The 22,047-nt window shown below is 42.8% G+C and overlaps 1 protein-coding gene across 2 annotated transcripts in view; it reads right to left on the bottom strand.

The window, feature by feature from the left end:
* fat4 (FAT atypical cadherin 4) overlaps window positions 1-22,047 on the bottom strand; it is a 96,220-nt gene that overhangs the window by 12,352 nt on the left and 61,821 nt on the right. For both annotated transcript variants that reach the window (XM_088293840.1, XM_088293841.1), the window contains exons 6-9: window positions 20,698-20,872; window positions 7,667-7,847; window positions 5,933-6,183; window positions 1,334-5,683 (exon numbers count right to left, since the gene is read on the bottom strand). In XM_088293840.1, coding sequence (XP_088149966.1) covers window positions 1,334-5,683; window positions 5,933-6,183; window positions 7,667-7,847; window positions 20,698-20,872 — 4,957 coding nt within the window. The remainder of the gene's footprint in view (window positions 1-1,333; window positions 5,684-5,932; window positions 6,184-7,666; window positions 7,848-20,697; window positions 20,873-22,047) is intronic.

The raw sequence follows: 22,047 nt of genomic DNA, 5'->3' as shown, positions 1-22,047 counted from the left end.
CAAGCTGACTTACGCAAAGCTTTCATTGCCTGATTCCGAGTCAAACAAATCTTGCCTTTCTGAAAACTCTCTTTACATACGCAACGTGACAGAAAAGTGAAATCCAATCGGCTCCAGTGTATTTTTTCTCCCTTTAAGTAATTAATTTTAGGTTCAATTTGGTCCCAAGCATCTTGAAATATTCATCGGAGAAAAAGTCCACACAATTGGCAGACTCTTCTCGCCAAACATATCATAAGGCCCAATGTGAGATCAAATTACTCTTGGACAATGTGAATTTGTTGCAGTGCTGAAAGACGCACACCTAATATGAACACAAGTTGCTGAAATGAAACGGGCCGGGAAAGCGAAATGAACATCAAAATATGAGGAATGTGACATTGATAATAAGAATGGGACTCGGAAATGTGACATTTATAATCACTGTAATGGACAAGGCACATGCAGGAATGGTGCATGGCAGACGACAGAAGATCAAGTGTTGCGAGTGCGCTGGCGGCGATAAATCCTGTCGAAAACTTGTTTAATGGAGAGTGACTCGGCTGCCAAAAACCAGCCGGGGAAAACAGGAAGACAAAAGTTCATGGCGCGGGCATGCAAACTACTGTAAGTCAATAGGTGCATTTCCTCATGAGGGTCATTTATCTTGCATGCTCATTTTTTATTGTCATAATAAAAATGGACAGTAATGACTAGACTGGGGGGAAAATTGCCTTGCTTTGAAAATGTCTTTCAGATGTGTCGACTGGAGAATGAGCCCCTATCAAAATGAGTGTCCTAAGTAACGCCAATTAAAATCAGCTCCTAGTTTTAGCCAAGCTAACAAGTCTGAGTGGTCATTAATTTCCCAACATAAAGGCCTGATTGGATCTTTTATAAAGCTGCCAATTTGTCAAGCGCCCGGATCTGTGATTAGTAGATCATACAGTACACAGTTGGATTACAATTGGATAATTGCGTCGGTGTGTGTGTGTGTGTGTGGTCAGCTCTGTGTAGGCACATGATGCAATGTGATACAGCCTCCGCTCTGGAACAGGGTCAGCTACACAGCATCCATTTTATTAAAACAAACATAGCTGCCTTACATTCAGGTGATACTCACACCCCCAATGAGCAATCTAAAAGTGTTTCTGGCAAGTATGACTGCGACACCTCCGACTCAAAACCAAATATTGTCTTTGGAGTTTGTGTTGTCAGCTGATAAAATTGTATGAGAGTGTATCCTATGTCCCGGCTGTCGTTTTATTAGCCTTAGTGACTGAGTGGTCAGACATGAAAGGTGATTGCTGTGCCTGTGGGGGTGTGTGTGCGCGTGTGTGTGTGCATGTAGTACCTGCAAATCCGGATTTGCAGAGGCAGTTGAAGCCGCCGGGGAAGTTCTGGCACAGTGCCCCATTCTTGCAGGGATTGGAATGGCATTCATTTATGTCCCTCTCACACGCCATGCCAGTGAAACCTTCAGGACATGTGCAGGAGAAACCCCCCACCAGATTGTGGCAAGTGCCCCCATTGTGACAAGGTGAAGGCTGGCACTCATCAACGTCAGTCTCGCAGACAGCTCCAGTGTATCCCGGCCTGCAGCTGCAAGCGTAAGGATGCAGGGGGTGGTTGGATACGAGGATCACTGGTACACTTTCCTCTGTTTTCATATCAGGTCCAACAGTGAGACGCCTCTTGCAGCTGCCCCCGTTCTGGCATGGGTTACGCGTGCATGGATCGTGGTCCACTGCATCTATTTGCACACCACTCTGTCTATTCAAAATGTCTTTGATACTCTGGAAGAATGTGGCAACACCACTGGGGTTCACATATTGCCCATGTCCTCGTTTGATAGCTGCCATCACAAAAGTCTGGTTGTTGAGCTCAAACACACCATAAAGCAGGACCCCGGTGCCTAGTCCCGCAAGCTGAGAGTTGGCAATGCGTAAAAAGCTGAGGTAATGGTCAGTGAGGAAATTTCTGACACCGTGAGACTGGAGACGGATCAGAATGCTATTATCTACTGTGGCATTTGTGAAGCCCATGAAAAGGACCCGGGCTGTGTTGCTGACAGGACCGTGAACACCATCACTACTTCGGATGGTTAATTCAAAGTTTCCATCTGTTGAACGTGCTTTTGAGTTCAGGTTGCATGTTCCAGTAGGAATATTAAACAACGCAGAGGAAGGTGGAATGAGGGAGCAGTGGAACCTGTCTTGAATGTCAGGGTCTTGGGGTTTAACATCTCCCAAAGAACCTCCAGGAAATATATTTCCGTAGTAGTGAACAAAGATTTCCATTGACCTCGGCTCTGAAGGGTTGTCATTTTGATCATTTATTTTGACATGTATCGTTCCTGTGGAGGACATTTGAGGCACACCAGAGTCCTTGATCACGATGGAGAGATAGAAGTCGCTAATCTGTTCTCTGTCAATCTCCCGACTTGTGGTGAGCATTCCAGCTGGATTTAGATTGAAATAGCTGTTGGCAGAGCCAGAGCTGAGAAGGCTGTATATGTAAGGTCCTTGATTGGGTGGTAAGTCTGGGTCAGAAGCTGTTAACGTAGTGACCACAGTGCCAGATTTCTGGTTCTCCATTGCTTTAGCGTACGTGGTTGTCAGACTTGGACCATTATCATTGATATCTTCCAGGTTCACAATCAGTGTGGCGCTTCCAGTAGAAGGAGGTGTGCCAGTATCCACAGCAAGAATTGTTAGATTATACACAGGCGTTGTTTCTCTGTCTAGCGCGGCTGAAACAGACACTTGGCCAGTTTTGGGGTTCATAGTGAAAACCTTTTTATCAAACTCTGGTGCAATGGAGTATGAAAATCGGCTCCAGCTTGGGACAGAGTCTGAGTCTTCGGCACTCACAAACATAACCAGACCACCAGACGAGAGACCTTCACTAACATGCACGTCATATAACTCCTGAGAAAAGACTGGCGGATCATTGGCATCGAGTATTGTGATGTTCACAAAAACCTCATCAATATCTGCACCACGAATGGCCCCAGCATTCTTGGCCAACACTCTAAGTGAAACTTTTTCCTCTTTCTCTCGGTCCAGAACACCTGTGACATAAATCTGTCCAGTTCTCTTGTTGATGCCAAAGCCCTTCCTCCTGCTTTTCCCAAAAATGAGGTAGTACACAACTCCGTCGTCACCTTGGTCACGATCACTTGCAAAAACTTCCCCAACGACTGAGCCCTTTGGAGCAGCTTCAGATATTTCAAAGTAGTACTCTTTGGAGACGAAGCGGGGTACATATTCATTGGCTCCCTTTAGCTGAATGTTGACATTGGCAAAGCTGCAGCGCTCCTCGTCTGGGACGTTGAATGCTTTCACTGTCAAATGGTAGACCTGTTTAGCTTCATAATCTAAGAAGCCCTGAGTGGTGATGGTTCCCGTGTTGGGGTCAATAACAAAGAGGTCACTGTCTGATGATTGTATGACATAGGCCATGACCGCGTTCGCTCCTGAATCACGGTCGATGGCATTCATTTTCACCACAGTGGTGCCACTTGGAACATTCTCCTGCACAATGGGGTAGTACTCGTCTGGATCAAATAGCGGAGGATTATCATTGACATCCGTCACGTGAATTGTGACAGTGACATAGCTGGATTTTGCAATCCAACCGCCATCTGTGGCTGAGACTCTCAGCTCGTGTAGTTGGTTTTCTTCGAAATCCAGAGGCTGCGCTAGGGATAACACCCCCGTTTTACTATTAAGTGCAAACAACCCTTTGCTATTGCCTGAGGTAATATTATACTTGATGAGGCCATTCATTTCTTTGTCTTTGTCTCTGGCTGACAAGGTCCTTATTGCTGTTCCCACAACAAGGCTTTCAGGCACTGTAGCTGAGATTTGGCTTTGCGAGAACTCAGGTGTGTGGTGGTTTTCTTCCGTGACAGCGATTCGCACTGTGGTTTGTGTGGACAAAGGCGGATTTCCTCTGTCACTGGCTGTGACGTCCATGAGGAAAAGCTTATTCATGTCAGCTGTGAGGGGTGACCCAACAGTGACCCACCCGCTCATTTTATCTAATTTGAATTTATTGGAGCTGTTGCCTCCTGTAACTAAGTATTCGACTTCAGAGTTGAGGCCAAAGTCTTTTTTGTCATGAGCTGTGATTTTTATTAGTCTAGTACCAACTTTGACACTCTTTGTGACAGGAGTAAAGTAGCTCGGTGAATCCAACTCGGGAGGATTATCGTTACTGTCAACAATGTTCACGATAACTGTCGTCTCACTCATGAGAGGTTTGAGTCCACGATCGGAGGCTGTGACAATGAAACTGTGGCGATTGATATTCATACTGCTGGCGCCTGTCGAATTCAGATATCTCAACTGTTGCTTAACAAATATCTCACCAGAGCTGGCATTAATTCTGAAATACTCAGACTGAGACCGAATGAAGTAAAATATTTTGCCATTGAAGCCTTCATCGGAATCGGTGGCTGACACCTGTGTCACCAAGGAGCCCACCTCAGTCAGTTCGGGGTAGTCAAGATAATATGATGGACGACTAAATCTGGGGGCGTTGTCGTTGATATCGGTTATGAATATGGTGACATCCGTGCTAACCGTCCAGCCAGAGTCGTGGGCAGACACTTTGACAATGTAATGGTCTGTGTCCTCCCTGTTGAGTGGCCTATTAATTGTTATGTCCCCTGTGTTTGGATTTATACTAAATGGAAGGCTGGTGTCTGTGATTGAGTATCGGCTGATAGCGTTAGCTCCGGCATCCTCATCGGTGGTGGTGACTCGAGTGACCGTGTAACCGACGGGCGCGTTCTCGGCCACAGTAGCGCTAAAGATCTTTGAAAACCGTGGGGCGTTGTCATTTACATCCAGTACACTGATTTTCACTTTGACTGCAGAGTTTTTAGGTGGCAACCCTCGGTCCGTGGCTTTGACTTTCAATATGTATTGGGCCACCTTCTCACGGTCAAGTGGCCTGGTGGTCCGTATCTCACCGCTGGCTCGATTGATGCTGAAGCTGTTCTCCTTGTTTCCGTCAGTGATGGCATATTCTAGCTGCCCGTTAGGTCCATTATCCAGATCGACAGCAGAGACTATTAGCACCCGCTGAGGTGACAGATTCTCCAGCATCTCTGCATGGAAGGGGTCCTTATCAAACACCGGGTGATTGTCATTCACATCCAGCACTGTAATATCCACTCTTTCATACGACGAATACGGCGGAAAGCCTTGATCTCTGGCCTCAATCCAGAGAACGTATTTCTGAATGTGTTCATAATCCAACGGATGCCTGATGATTATGTCGCCGGAGAGCTGGTCAATGTGAAAGGCGTTGTCCAGGTTACCACTGGCGATGTAGTACGACAATGGACCGCCCCTTCTGGAAGACCCCGTCACGGTTGTGACGAGGTGATTGGTCGGCTGGCTCTCAGGGAAGGTGAAGGCATGCTCCTTCAGCTTCATGACGGGGAAATTGCCTCCGTTGACGAATCGTACTGTCACGGTGGTCGTGTCAGTTTTGGGGTTGGCTCCGCCATCTTTAACCCGAACTGTGAGGGTAACCTCCGAGGTCCCCGTCAGCTTCTCGTTGGCGGTGATGGCACCTCGGACAGGATCGATCTTGAATTTGTCAGCGTTACGTCCCATTAGAGAGTAGTGCAACTGGCCGTTGGATCCAGAGTCTTCATCGGTGACAGTAACAGCAAAGACCAAGGACCCTGGACACACAGAGCAAGTGCTTATTACAAGATAGGAAATTATGTATTCACTTGAAGTTTGTAAAATTAGGATATTTTGTGGTTAGTATGAATTGGGTCTGGATTGGAGTCCCAGATTCTTTCCTATTAGCATTAACTCTTTAAACAGTTGAATAGTAATTTGTAGCATCAAATACTTTGCCATCATTTTGCGCTCCCTGCAAATCCATAATTACTATATCACAAAACTGAAGCATTCTAAGTATTTACCTGCCGCTGTGGAGGCGGGGATGTGAGTGACGTAAGGGTGGTGGTGGAAATGCGGCGGATTGTCGTTGATGTCGGCCACCGTCACAGACACGGTGGCCGAGCTGGACAGGCCCTGCGGCTGCCCTCCATCTGTCGCCACCACGAGCAGCTGGTAATTGGCTCGCTCCTCTCGGTCCAGCAGGGAGCTGGTGATAATCTGTCCGGTCGCCGGGTTGATGGAGAACTGTCCGTGGCCTCCAGTTAAACTGTAGCTGTTTGGAACGAGTGGAAAAAGGAAGAAATTTACACTGAGCACAAAATAATGAACATGATAAGAGCATGAATAAAAGTGTGTAAAATCCCCGAATTGAAGAAATTATTAAAGGCCCACACTTCTCTACACATGCAGGCATACCTTTTACTGCATTGTGTTTCAGTTGTTGCTGTTCAAAATAAAAATACTTTTTCAAATTAACAGACCAAACTCTAATTTCCATTAAGTGTTTTTGATTTATTAGTATACAAATATATAAATATACTACGCTTTTTTTGTAAACTGGTTCCAAAAGCCCATCCAACTGTTGTCGCATCAAAATTAGTGTGTTTGATTCTTTGACTAAATAAATACATAAATGAATGAAATCATGAATAATTAATTAATACACATGAATAAATTAAAACGACTAAATTAATTATGAATGTTTGATTGAAAATATACATTATAATAACCCCATTTACACACCTCCCTTCCAAATAAACAAATACATGAATAATTAATTTTAAAAAGTAAATTAAACCATAGTTATGTAAAATACACGACCGATCTCTTCCCACAAATATTACCTTTTTTAGTCACTATTTTAAATTTAAATGTAAAAGGGCAAATCTACAGGAAATTTTGATATAAATCAGATGTGTTATGTCTGTTTCACACTGTAAAGTATAAAATATAGTAGTAGAAACACATGCAGATGCATCTTCTTTTTCTAAAAACTCATCAGCAAGTCGGAAAGGCTCAAATAGTTCCGTCTCAAACCCAGACCGGACCCAGACACAAACATAAACCGGCGCATAAATGTACATGACGTCGCATACTCTGAAATGTTTCTTGAGAAAGCAACCCCCGCACTTCTGTCCAAAAAGACTACATGAAAGTATGAAGGCGGCAACACGGAAGCTCAAAGGACCTTTAAAAGTCCCAAACCTTAACTCCATCTTAGGGACTGTGAGAATGGCAACTAATAACTGACGGTAACCGGTTCTGGTCTCCATTAAAGGCCCCTGGAACCCCCTGATGGGTACTCCTCGTACTGTCATAGACAATTAACATCCTCATTACAATGTTTTGGGAAACAGGAGCACACTGCGGTACCCCCCAGCGCGTACCCAATAGGGTTCGCCGAGATAAAGGAGGGGACGGACTTGAGTCAACGTCCGGCTTGAGGGGCAGGGGGGTTGGGGTGTGTCGGGGGGCTGTGAATGTGAAAAAACTGAGAATCAAAAAATACTAACAAGGATTTGGACTGACTAGAAGTCCATGTTGGTGTTTTAGACTCATGAAACACTGGTGTGGAGGAACAAACGCCAGCAAAGCTGAAAAGGCAGCACGTCGATGAAGTGGTTTGCACATCTGGCTTACAGTTCTAAAGTTCTGGGTTAGAAACTCAGCTCAGCTCGCCTTTGTATTGGCTGTCAACCAACGCCTGACGATTTTTCACGCAGCACTTCGATGTCGTTTGAAATCTAGTGAAGTACCTTATGACGCCATTGAGGCCCACGTCTGCGTCGGAACTGTTCACCAGCAGCACGTCGGTCCCAGTGGGGGCGTCCTCCGTGATGGTGGTGTGGAAGGCGGACGAGGAGAAAACCGGCATGTTGTCATTGACGTCGTCCACCAGAACTGTCACCGTCCCCGTTCCGCTCAGCGAAGGCGAACCTGAGGATGGAGGAAGAGAAAGCCATTCGTTTGAGATCAATGTCCCAAAAAAAAAAAGGCTTCAAACTTGAAATTAGATCGTTCAGATGTCTTTTATGTGAAACTGCGTGGCAAGGAGTAAGTCGTCTGTGGAATTTGAGTGGGGGAAAAGGCTACTTTAGGTGAAAAAAAAACATCGTGGGTGACGAAAGCAGTGCCCGTCTGGATTCTGAGAGGACAGATTTTAAATAAAAAGCAGCTGAAAATCAACTTAAAAATGCAGTAACAACTTGGGGAGGGAAAAAAATTCAGACGTCTGCATTGCTTGAACTGTCTAATCCTTCCTGAAATGGAACACTCAGTAGATCTGTTTCAAAAAGCTTTGAAAGGAGCAACGGTTGGGCGCAATAACAGGAGCTTGCGGTAAGGTATCGTGTAAAAGCAAAGACGTGCACCGTTCGCTACAGGCTACACAAAGAAAAAAAAATATGGAGGATCTGGATCAAGATGCTAATACGTTAATTCTTTATTTCAATGGCTTAACTTTGGTGGAGGACTGCATTATGCTGATATATCAGAATCAGAAATCCCTTTATTGTCATTGTACAACGAGATTAGAGAGCATATAATACTTCTAATGGTGCCACGTTGTATTACTCATTTGTCTCCTAAAAAAAAAAAAAAAAGACGAGATCATAAAGCATCATTACAAACTTTAAAGCCGACAATTTTCAAGGTTTTTAAAGGGAATGGGCAATTTCATTATCTTTGCTGCAAGCAATATTCAACGACTGGTGGGTTGGAGTTTAAAAAGTAAAAGGTGGCTTACTGCGGCTTATTTGGCAAGGACGTTGGCAGTTCTCTGGTAAAATAAATCATTCAAAACCATCCGTTGCATTCATTCCCTTTATTTTGATTTTGAAAAAGTGCCAGTTTTTCATTCTCAAACGCTACGCTGATTCTCTTGAGATTATCAACAGAATGACCCAACCTTGCTCTTGCTTCATTGCTTTTCTTGGACACAGCTTTCAAAGCGCACACTCAAGCTATTCATTTAGGTCAGTCTGTATTTCCTCAAATAAAGACCTCCCTCGAGAAAATAACGCAATTCGGCGGTCATTAAACATCATTTACACAAATGAATGACAAATGAAATAGCCAAGCCAGTTGAAGGATTTGCTAACCAAAACAGCAACACCGGAGCACCAAAGCAGATTCTCCGATGACTTATAATGTGTGATATTTTGTATTCAAAAATGACCCTGCGTCATTTGTAGAAGATGCCTAGCGTTCTCTTAGACCAGCGGTTCTCAAATGGGGCTTCTAGTACCCCTTGAGGTACTTGAAGGAACTCCAGGGGATTTGAAATAAAACAATCATGCAAAAATCCTTTAAAAATAATTATTGAATGAATTAAAGTTTCAGGAAAATAACAGTTCAGAAAACAAATTTTATATTCAGTAAGTTATTCAATTTTATTATTTTAAAAACCCAGGTTCTCCCCCATACTAGAATGGTTCGAGCCAATTTATCACATCCCATCTCTCGTTACCTGTCAATCACTTGAAGTCGCAAACAATGCAATCGTGGTTGAAGCGTAAGCCTTCTGAAAAGAAACTCAGGCACGAGTGTAATAGAAGGCCAAACCAGAGTCTGCAAAATTCCAGTTGTATGTTGAAGATTATGTTTTTTCTGGATTTACCCCCACAAGTTGCAGATCTCTTCTATGATTCACAAGAGTACACTTTTTTTTTGTGGACCAATACAAATGGAATTTGAAAGGTTCTAAAGTTTAATACATCAGACACTTGCATGTTTTAAGTCTTATTATTTATTAATTTTTACCCCAAAATGCTTTGCGCTGGTTATGGGGTACTTGGTTGAAAAAAAAAAACATTTCACTGTGGGTATATCACTGAAAAAAGGTTGAGAACAACTTTAGACAATGACACTTGTTTCTTGACACTTCTGCATAGCAGTCGTTTGGATTTTATTGTCACTTGGGTTTGTAACAGTAGCAGTTTGCGATTGAATAACCGCCCCCAGGCACTATTTAGAATTTACGGCTAAAAGGTAAATTAGAAGTTCATTATGTTCAGTATAACACAATTAGCTGACGACTGGCAGTAGGATAACAGATATTGGCTCATAAAACCAAGCAAGCTATCAATAGTTACACGAAGGCTATTCGGTTGCACATGCTCAAGTCTAAAAGCCAATTAAAGTCATCAAATGCAACATTATTGGGCATTACTGGGCTTTGCTTTACTAAAAACATCACGGCACCGCAGGGCTTGAGATCATAAACAGATATTTATCCTTAAATCTACCTGGCTTTTCTGCTCAGAACATGAGTGGTAATTACGATATACAGAACTGAGTCCCGGAGGGGAAAATACGAGGTAACGGTAAACATTTTGATCCGCTTCCTCAAAAAGGCCCTGAAACCATACAAGACATCTTTTATTGACTTGTTACCAAAAAAATGAGTCACGTCGCTCGCAGATCCACTTCAGGATCTTAGTTTCCGACTAAATATGGACAATGTTGACTTTTAGGTGATGGCTTGTTGCCACCTTTACAAATATTTAGAAGAATACGGAAAGACGTGTAATTCCAAAATGATTGCAGATTTATGCAGGGAAGTCCGCTGACAAATGTGGTACGAAAAATTTAAAAAAAAAAAACATTTGGAATGGTCATGACGTTATTCGATGATTGCAGCCCAAACAGTCAATCGGCCCTATTTTGTGTTTTACGTTCAAGTTTTCGTGTGGTTGTCCTGGCAACAGATTAGAGCTGATCCTCTTTAATTGATCTCAGTGTGTGTGTGTATCACTTTAGCGCTGCGACCGGCAGCCAACGTGTTTAGCAGTCAGGCTGTTGTTGATCAAAGATGAGCTGCTTAGTGCTCACGAGGGCTTAGCGGCGAGCAAGACAACAGCAACGTCTACCAAAAGACTCAGAGCGCAGAAATAGTTTTTTTTATTTTATTTTTTTTTTTGGAAAAGGTGAGATCACGTTGGAAAAAGCACTCAGAAAAGATTGCTTTGTACAAAAAAAAACTCAAAAGTTACACAGTTGCCGCATTTTTGCTTTGTGCTACGTGACAAAATTTGAGTCCTAACAATGGCAAAAACGTAAATACAAAATGAAAACACACACAAGGAGCTGCTGTAGGTCACAACTCACACCCTGACGCTCACAGGTATACGAGCCAACTCCAGCTCCTGATGTCACTCATATAGCCACGCCCCTTAAATGCACATGTCCAACTCATAAATTCGACAGTATGCACAGTGAATAAAAGAAGTTTACTTCTTTGCAGTCACCTTTTTTCCATATTTCTAGTCATTAAAATATATTGTGGAAAGGGTAAAATGTTAAAATAAAATGCTCAGATGCACATACCTTTTTTTTGCAATTAATGTAAAACATATGTGGTTTTATATTTAACCATCGGACCACCTATGATCTTGTTTTCAACTACATCTGTACTGTCTATGCAAATGTGATTGATGCAATGTGTTGTAATCTTTTATTATTTTTTTATGCGTGTTTTTATAATAGGTTACTGCACTGTAAAGCTAATGGTAGAAGTGGCCATAGTCAATGTAGATCCTAATAATTGAAATGAAATGACAAATTGCATCATCTAGTTGAAAAGCATTTAATTGTGCTGCCAGTCACTATATGTATGACAGTGCCTTAAAGGGGAAGTCAACCCCAAAAAATTATTTGCAATAATGGGTTCTGTGCACCTTCACTAGTCTAATCATGGCGTTCTGATTAATATCACATTTGTGGAATATGAGTTACGCAGCAAAATCCACCAGTTTTAAGCCATTTCAGGGGGCGGCCATTTTGTCACTTTTGTCGACTGAAAATGAGATCACAGATGCTCAGGGCTCAGGTAACGACCGATCACAGCTCACCTGTTTTCTGAAAGTAACCCAAGATTCGTTAGCTGAGCCCTCAGCAACAGTGATGTCATTTTCTGTCGACAAAAATGGACGCATCATGAGATGGCTGAAAACAGGTGGATTTTTACTGCTTAATTCATATTCCACAAACGCAATATTAATCAGAATAACGTGTTTCGACAAGTGGGGCTGCATAGAACATATTCTTGCAAATCATTTTTAGGGGTTGACTTCCATTTTAAAAATCTACTTTAGTACAGTACCAAAGTGTTTGTATTTTGTTACTTCCCCGCACTGCTCAAACTAAATCTCCTCATGTCCCAAAATTGGATCAGCAATGGGGTACAAAATGGATGAATGGATATGAAATCCTGCAGGTCTCGAAATACCTTTGATAGCATTGTTTCCCTATTTAGATCGGAAACACACACAAGCTGTGTGTGTTTGCGTCCACGCTCAATACTTTCGACTCCCCCGAGAGTAGGATGTGATGTCACAACCTGTTTACCGTCTGGGGAGAACACAGTCAGCCTCTCCGCCAAGCACTTGCATCACCTTTGACCCTCAAATGCCTCGTCCGCCGCAAGCATGGGGACGTCGCTGAAGCTAATCCTCCGTAAGCGCAGCACACACTCGGCCCCCGCATTTAAACACTCCCCCCGAGCGGCCCTGACCCCGCGTCGACCCCGACATTGTCGACAGGCGCGAGGATCAGACGGGAAGCGTTTCTCACATCTCTCTCGGCCGTATCGCTTCTCGTCGCTCGGCCAAAGCCTCGAGACGTGCCGTCTTAGCCCCTCGGAGCCCTCCGATATCACATAACGCCCCTGGCAGCTGTCTCCGCCGGGCCTGCTGGCCAACAAACGAATAGTTCACATCGCTCCTGTTACATGGCGTGGGCCGACAGAATTAGCCGTCTTGGAATTGGATACCTTGGCACGAATGCAAATGCGTGTTAATGGACATTATGATTGTTATGTTCAAGGTGAGACGCTCTAAACATGGTCGGGAAATCAACATCAACACCGCAGCCGCAGTACATGATCCGTTTCCGATTCTATCAATTACTCCCCACCATCAAGCATGTTGAAATACATGGTGGGTGGACACATTTTTGTCTTTCAGGGCCATGTTTGAGTTTTATTAACAGATGGACAACCCTTCACACTCACATTCGCTGCTATGGACAATTTTGCGTCGTCAACGTAACATGCATGATTTTAGGATGTGAGTCAAATATGGCCAGCGCCGTTTTTTTTTTTTTTTTTTAAATCCCACCCACCAAGCATTAACATGATCAAGAGTCTTACAAAACATTATTAATTACTTAATTTAGCCTTTTTTTTCCCTGAATAAAATCACTCAAAAAATTTTTTTTTATTCATTTATCTCATTCAATAATTGGTTGAATCGTTTAATGTACATTTTACATAAATATTTTTTTTAAAAAGTATTTTATTGAAAAATTACTTACTTATGACAACATTAATTCTCATTAACTCATTCACAACCAGCCCAGTAAAAAAAAATGGATTTTGACGTCAATGGTATTGAATGAGTTAATGAATATACAAATGAGAATGAATTATCCGCACACCCATTTTCTAAGGTGTTTGCCCTCAGAAGGGTCACGGCTGTGCCATGTGACTGGTTGTGATGCGATGTGATATGTGCCTTGCGATGAGTTAGCGACCTGTCCGGTGGGGTCTGTTGCCAAGTCAATTCTCCCTGGGCCGTAATAAAGAACGGAGAACGGCATGTGTGTGGCCCGCGAGCCGTACTTTGCCCATCCCTGTTCTTATAAGTGAAACAATCCCGGTTGCTTTTGAAAGCCGCAATCACCTTCTCTTATTCCACAACGGAATGACTGCACAGGAGTGGAATGAGCCAGCGCCACATCCAGTCTTTGCTTGGAATCTGCACAAGACCGTCAGGGTCATTGATCGTTAGACTGCAGTCCATGCAGGTGCCAGTTCGGCGGCAAATGACATCATTTTTTTTTCTGTCACGGAAAGAGCGCTGTTGGAAATTTTGTAGCAGGAATGCCAGCTGTCTCTGTGGTTACAAAACTATTTTTCCGTCGGCAATTCCCCCGCCACCCCACCCCCAAGCCCTTTGTTCTTCTTCTTTGTGCAGTAGTTGTGTTAAATCGACACTTTAATGTGGCCTCTGTGCACTAATTCAAGCCTGTCACTAAGCAAAATCATATTCTGAAAAAAGTTAACGGCATTCCGGACACAAAGCAGGTTATTTTGTCAATTTTATCACCAATTAGGTTCATTTGAAGCGTCTTTGAAAGGACACAATGATTGACATCTTTTGGGTACGTCAACGCTTTGGCTTAGGCACAAGCCAGGCGGATATAGGTTGAGGCGAAGAACATGTTTCACGTTAAAACAGTTATTACTGTTGTGGTCTTGAAATGACACTTTCTCTCGCTGTTTGAAAATGAAAAATGGCGGTTGCGAGCGCCTAACAACAAACAGAAGGGTTTGGACTCATGTCTGGAAACAGGCATCCAGCGTTTGCTCATGTTGCACGATCTGCCCTTTTTATTTCGATCCAACCATCCCTTCAATTCTCTCCTCATTCCTTGGAGCCTCACTAACTATTGACATCATCATCAGAGTATCAAATGACCTCTGAATTGAATCCCGGTATAAAACAAAGCCAGACAAAACATCACAGGATTATATACCGTACGGTCAGAAATGCGTGACAAACTCAAATGTTTCCATTTCCGTCATCCTTCCACTAATTTGTAGATTGCCCATCGGACAAGAGATAAGGCAATCAACACAATACCTCAACTCTCTTGGTCCAAAAGCATAATCTTATTTCAGGGGGGACTCATCAAAGAAAGCAACGCGCCATGACCTGACACTCTTTTGTCCATCATACATCGCACGTTTGAATGGATTTTTACTTGGTTAACGTCCAAAAGGCTCATTCACTTCTGATTTTAAGCATGAAAGTAACCAACAAGTCCAGTTCCTTTAGTTTGAGACACATTTCCATGAGTAGGTTCACTTGCATGTATTGTCAGAGGCAAGGACATCCAAACACCGACCAATTAAACAGTTTGTTTAACATCTGGCGGTCCGTTAATTGCTGAACCATATCCGAGCAGCCTCATACGGAGAAACCCGGAGCACCTCCAAGCACTCGGTGTCTAAAATAACAAGCTTTCAGTGCTATGAGACCAAGCGAGACCATGTGACCATCTGTTGCTTAATTTTTTTTTTTCCCCCCTAAAGACCAACAGACAGTACCCCCCCCCCCCAACTTCAGTCCCCCGTGTAAGCCTCTCAGCTCAAAATGCATTGTCTTGTGTAAACATATGGCAGTCTAAGCACCTTATTAGTGTACATTTCCACTAGAAAAAAATCACATTAGCCACCAGGAAGGTGCCATGGCCATACTTTATTAACAGGAGGGGGTACAAATACATGTGTTAATGGTGATTAAACGATCTGTTTTCTGATGCTGCAGCTGCGAGGGGGGTGGGGAGTTGGCGTTAGGATGGTGTTGATTCGAAAGAAACAGAGGCTCAGCGGCTCCCACCTCCTGGGAAAGGCTGTGAGTTGCCCTGAGTTGGCCAGCGTAATCTGCGCTAAAACTGAGGTTTGGGTGTCTCTGCTGGCACAAGAGATAATCTGTGTATGCGGGCGACTGATGTTTTTGGCGGAAAAAAGTTAAGCCGAGACGCACACAGGAAGTTCAAACAACCGGATTCATTAAACGGACAACGGGCTGACTGAGAAGCGATGGATGCATGTGCAGATTTTCGGAGATGGGCCATCCGTGGATTGACGTTTAAGGCTAAACGGTTAATTACGCTTTATGGACTGCGGCTCGATTGTGCTCTTAAGGGCCGGCGTAAATAAAATGTCTTGAGAGGAGAACATTGGCCTCAGACTAGGCAAAATTGACATTTTTCCGCCAATGAGAACATGTTGCCTTGCGACAAAGCTTCTTTTAATGTGATCCTGTCCACAACAACCCCCGGTGAATGGCCTCAGCTGGGTTCAGGCTGAGAGATGTCCCCAGTGCCAAACACCACAAACGGAGTAAACGCATGCTTTCTCACAAGCTCAGCAAAGGGGAAAAAAAAAAGAAATCTGCAAAGTATGAGAGATAATATTTCTCATACGCAACATCAATCAAATTAAATCTACTAAGTCAGAATTAGACCTGTTATTTAATTATGGAGTTATTTCTTTTGCCTTAACTTCTTCTCCATATGCTCAGAAGATTTTGTGGTTTGGGTGCAAGCAAGGAAATAGTATAAAAGATCCAAAGATTTTAAGGCATGCGGTAAAGTTTAATGAAGTGATTTTACTTTTGTGTTCTTCTGACGTGTTGTTGACTAGAAAGTAGATGTAGTGGCTAATAATGTAGGTTTTTTTTCAGCATTTAATGTACAGTGGCACTACACGATCCCTTACACGAGTGCTAAACTGCTGAAAATTACCATATGACTAAACATGTCTTGTAACTTTTGGATAGCCATCAAAAGTCGTTCGTGGATAGGCGTAAGTACTAGCTGTGATAAAATTAGCATAGCAAGAACGTGATGTGCTGGCCAGGAGAGAAAACATCGTAAAAGGTGCACCAAGCCAAGGCCGATGCACACAAACCACCTTTTAAACCTTTTATTTTGTACACTGCCCAAAGCTATTTCCATAAAAACAACACATACCGACGAGCAACTGATTTGAAAAGACTTGGAAAAGTGCCCATTAGCACTAGCTAGCTTCTTGCTAGCAAACTGTTAGAAAGAGGCAAGAATTGTTTGTGACCCAAAAAAATGGCATTACAATTGAATAAATCAAAACAAGGTTCAATGACTGTTCTAATGCTTATTAGGTTGTTGGATGCGTTTGTGAAAGCTGTAATTCGTGGTTTCCAATTGAGACATTATTGACTAATACTGTCGCCTGTTTATTAAGCATAATAATGGGTGATGAGACAATTTATGCTAGTGTGCATTTGGTTTGCGAGCTAATGAGTTTGCGGTAGTGTGTTTTCTTGTTCTCATTTACCACGGACGTAAAACATGGACTTGTTTCTCAAAAGACAACTGATTAAACAATAAAGATCAAATAAAGTCTTAAAAATGTGCCCTCTGTTTCTGTTTAACGCATCTTTCTTCACTCCAGAGAGATGCCCAAATATTTCAGCCACCACTAAAAAAACGCACTGCATATATACAAACTGAGAATATAAAAACATGGGCTTTGTGTGTGACCATATTCACCATAATGGGCATGGGTTTAAAGATTTACTCCCGCTTCTCTTTAATAAATGTGCCCGAATGCGGTCAGGGCATGTCAGTGTGCCCTGAGGATGTTCTCACCACCACACACAGACTAACAAAAACTCTCTCAATAAACTCAGAAACAAAATCATTTCACGCCTTTCGATACATTTCTTATCCCGCAGTTAATGAATACTGTTATGTTGTTTTGGTAGCAGTAGGATTCAGGTATATATATCGTCAATTTTCTGGTATTTTTGCATTTTGCCTGCAGATGATGCCAGATTTTGGCAATAAAATGTAGTCGTTTGCTTAGGAATGCTGTAAACAGCTTTTCCCATAAACAAAGGCGGTGAAATGTTCCACTTGTGATTTCGCTACAGTCCAGTGGTTCTCAAACTGACGTCCAGTGCTATCCAGGGATCCGTGAGACGTAGCTGAGGGGCTCCACAAAGTAAATCGCTTGAAAAATGTCGCTGGACCCAAAATAATTAAGAACCCCTGTTCACAGGACTCTTGTTAAAATAGCCTGAGTGAAAGCTACTTTTCACAAGCTCAGTGATGACATGACGTGATGCCTCGTTTACGCAGAGATCCTGCAAAATTGGCGCATCCAACAATCAGACAACCTCATTTGTCTAGTGTTAAATTTCACACACCTGCGGATTGCCATCACAGACAGGTGGCGGGAGGCAATTTCCTACAATTGCAGCTCCGATACAACCTCCCTCCAAAAGCAGAATACTGCCGTGACGACTTTGTTTCACCGTACAACAGCACAGAGTACGGAAAAAAGCTACTCTCATTGAGGACCAACAGTCTGGCCATGTGAGAATGAAATCTGATTAGTTGGAGAAACATTTACAAGACAGTAGTACTCATTCAGAAGGCCCTATGGATGTTAGATTAGACTGACTTAGCAATACACAGGCGGAATATATCCGTGATGACTTGAGGTGACACGGAAAAAACGCTGAAACATAAAGCAGGAGACACTATAGCGCAACTCTGGCCTGAAACTGCCATCTAATCGTAGTCTCGTCGCTGATATCTTGTCCGACAAGCTCATTTGTCTTTCCGCCGTATGTCTTTGGGCGCAGATCTGGCACCACGGGGCAAGATAACGATGGCCTTCGAAATGACAGATGCGGTCAGGAACGAGCGGCCCAAGACCGCAGACGCAGAGACATGTCTGCAGAGTCCACCTTTTCAGCCCGGCGCGCCAAATCGTGCCTGGGAGAAGCATTTGCCTCTGTCGTCTCAGGGCCCAGGCCTCAAAAATGTGAGAAAAACACTGCTGGATAATTTAGACTGGTCTCTTGATTATGGGTTTTTTTGAAATTTTGATATTCTAGCCCAAATCCTTTCTCTCTCTCTGTCGCACTCGCTGCCTCTCACCAACATTGTACTGAAAATGTCTTGTCAAAATATTTTGGAAGCGCTGTCAAGGGCTCTAAATATGGACTGCATGTGAACAGTGCAAAAAAAAAAAAAAAATTCGTCCAGCACTAAATTAGTATGTTCACTCGTCGGGCAGCTCTGTCCATGTGGCACAAACTTCTAAACACACACTTTCAAGCGAGGAAACCTTTAAATATAACATGAAGAAGCCATCGGGGCACAGATGTCCACCTAAGTTCGTACAACGGGAGAAAAATCGATTGAACTGTGCGGAAACAATATTAATTATGGATAGATAAAGGTATAAATCACACTGCACCAGGGCGAAGCCCGTCGCACTGCTGCTTTGTTGAGATGTAGTTTTGTTCAGGAATTTCTGTCAATGTCTACAACAGCCACAAAAAAAAGAAAAAACTATCAAATTGCGGGTCACTGAACGGAGATTTGTTTGATAAATTACCAAATATCCTCTGATGTTGTACAATACAAAATTGGACCAAGACGCTTCAGTTCAATAAAGAATTAAATAGTGACTTGCTTTTTTTTTTTTGCATTTTTTTTCGGGGGGGAGGCGGGGAATGAAACCCAGACCGAACAAAAGAAAAAGTTATGTCACACAAGTGTGGTTAATTTACATAATTCGGCCCACCCTACAATTTTCTTTATTCTTAACTTGGAAGCTAGGCGGAGGGAAGATTTGCCTTTTTCATGCACAGAAACAATCAAGTCAAAGCCAAAATATTTAGAAACTCTTATAAGTGACACATGTTTGACAAAGTTGTTGACATTGAAGCAGGAAATAATTATTTGGTGACGTGTCCGCTGCATGAGCAGCATTCAACAATTCGCTACACTAATTGAGAAACTTTACTTCAATGGTAAAAATTGAGTGAAAATGATAAATGCCGCTTTTAGTGGGGGGCTCCATTTTCTCTTCAGACTCTGTTTAACAACAAGTGGCCGCTCGCCAATTTGCATCGCCATAGCGCCTCCCGTGGCCAATCATGGCAACAAACGTCTTACTCATAATTAGTAAATTTAATACTGTGACTCTTCAGCATTTGTGTATTTTGACCTCGAAATGCCAGAGAACTTTTATTCCACCAAGGAACTCTTTCAAAATCTGAAAAAAATGCACAATATTTCTTCTTTCAAGATAACGGAACCATTTTAATGTTTTCACATCTTAATATTAACAGTTGTTACTCTTGTATGGCCATTAATAATCTTCAAATGGGAATTTAAAGCATTGCTTGTACTTTTTATGAGGGTTTTATGATAGTGACAGTTGGACCCTGGAACAGGTTTTTTTGCATTTCCTCCCTTCGACTGATATCGTCTATTTATGGGCTGTCACCAATTTGAAGCAGCGAACGGAGCGAATCAATGTAATAAAACGAGTTTGACAAACAGAAAGACATGATTGAAAACAGCCATTTCGAAGGAGTAAAAATACAATTCCATCTTTTGTTCTTTGAAATTTATGGTGTCATAGAAAGGTCGTTCAAATTTAGACCCCAGGACCTGTCCATCAACAGCCATACCAAAGACTTTGATCACAAGCTAAACACCGAGGACTCCCCTCCAGTCCTTCATTGAACTCTCCGGGGACCATTCAATGCAAATCTTTGAAACAATTCTCACCGACGCCTCTGCACGGTCCAAAATACAGCACATGTGCAGGAATGATGCAGAACCACCCATAGATCATGACAACTATGCCGGAGCGGCTTTTGGGAAGGGGGGGGCGAAACATATACTTAGCCGGGACACCATGTGATTTGGCTGCAACAAGGCAACGCATGTACTCATTTAACAGCACATTAACTGACCTCCGAGCAATAACAAGTTAAGCTTTTATCTGACTAAAACAAGCCCTACCGCCATATCCAAATAAAACCGAGACACTATTCAGTCAAAGCCGCTCAATGAATTTCGAAGGGACCAGATCGTAAAAAAACACCCGCTAGTTTGCAGGCTAAAAACTCTCCAATGTTTAGTTTATCGGGCCACACAAAAACGAGCGCTGCACACACCATGAAATCAAAATATTTGTTGACTGCACACAAGTTCATTATATTCTTTCTTGGGTGATGTGGAAGTATGTTACTCACGGCAACGGTGACCATTTCGATACAGTGCTAACCAGATAAACCCGATCACGCGTAAAAAAAAGTGAAATTGCAGAAAAGAGTAATCTATTCTGGAACTGAAATAAGATCCTGCAAAACCAAAAGAAATACACCCTTGACGCCGGCCCTCGAAGAACCTCGGAATTCCGCCTTACCCGAATCGGTGGCCGTGATCAGCAGCACGTATTTCCCTTGAGCCTCGCGGTCCAGAGTGTGAGTCAGACTCAGTTGACCACTGGACGACAAGCTAAAGGCGCCTCCGTCGTTGCCGCCACTCAGCATGTAGCTGAGCTGACCATTGGCGCCTTGGTCGTCGTCCCTGGCGACAACCTGAAACAAACGGAAAAGGACGTTTCTTCTGCATCTGTATACCTATTTATGCCAGAACAGTTTTTCTCTGCAACCGGGAAGTTTGATAAACACCCAATTTGTTTGTAATGTGGTGAATATTTAATTGGGTTAGGGCCAAGTCAGACAGAACAAGGTTTGAGAAGCAAGAACAGGGCATAGAAATCAGCAGCAGATAACTGCAGCATTATAAAACAGTATTTGGAAACTACAATGTTACATTGCAGTCAGATAGGTGGGAGGAAGTGACGCAATGAGTAGGAAAAAAAAGAAAAAGACGGGGTAGTGAGCCAGGCAGTGGGAGTGGCTAAACCATCCGGAAGGCAGTGTTGTTTTCGTCAACGATGACGAATGTATTTCGTTAACGCCCCCTTTTTTCAGGACGACAACGAGACGATGACGATGTAAACGAGGTGTTTTGATAACGAAAACATGACGTGGCGTGCATGAATTTTTATTGACGAGACGAGACGAAATTGTTAGAGTGTGGTCCGTCAGATGTTAAAAATTTATGACATCCCTCTCTATTGTACGTGCTGGTGCAACCTATCCTTTGTTTGCATGCGCCGCACACGCACTGTCGCGCACACACCGGCACAACAAAACACGTCAGCGGTCATTCGTCTCGGCTCACTCGCTGACACGCTTTCCTTTGACGGAGCACGCCGACAGTGACACTCGGTAGGCTACTTCGTTCTGATAACAGCAAGCTGTTACAAGTAAACAAGACATGTTTGACAGAGTTTAGACTTGTGCTACTGTATTATAGAACAAGTCTACTACAAGTCTATTTTGTTAAAACGTTTTTATTTTGTTAATTAATGTTGTTTTAAAGCCACAACAGTTGCCAAATAAACCGTTTTGGTTATCGGTTTATTTTGTAGCAGTCAGCATTGATTCCACCGTTACCGCTTTTATCTGTTTGTAATGCATAATCCTTAGTAGTCAATCAAAAAGTCTTTGCTTTTGTATGCCTGTTTTAAATTAAAACGGACTAAAACCTTTTTTTGCGTTTCCCTTGACTAAAACTCGACTAAAACCTTTTTGAGTTGTCGTCGACTAAAACTATCACGAATAGGAATGACTAAATGTGACGAAAACTAATCAGCATTTTCGTCCAAATGACTAAGACTAAATCTAAAATGCCTGCCAAAAAC

The sequence above is a fragment of the Idiotropiscis lumnitzeri genome, chromosome 4 (assembly GCF_059441095.1).
Source record: "Idiotropiscis lumnitzeri isolate Australia: NSW breed Sydney's pygmy pipehorse chromosome 4, RoL_Ilum_1.0, whole genome shotgun sequence".
NCBI lineage: Eukaryota > Metazoa > Chordata > Actinopteri > Syngnathiformes > Syngnathidae > Idiotropiscis > Idiotropiscis lumnitzeri.
The sequence above is the reverse complement of the archived record's forward strand: the minus strand, read 5'-3'. Positions and strand labels throughout refer to the sequence as shown.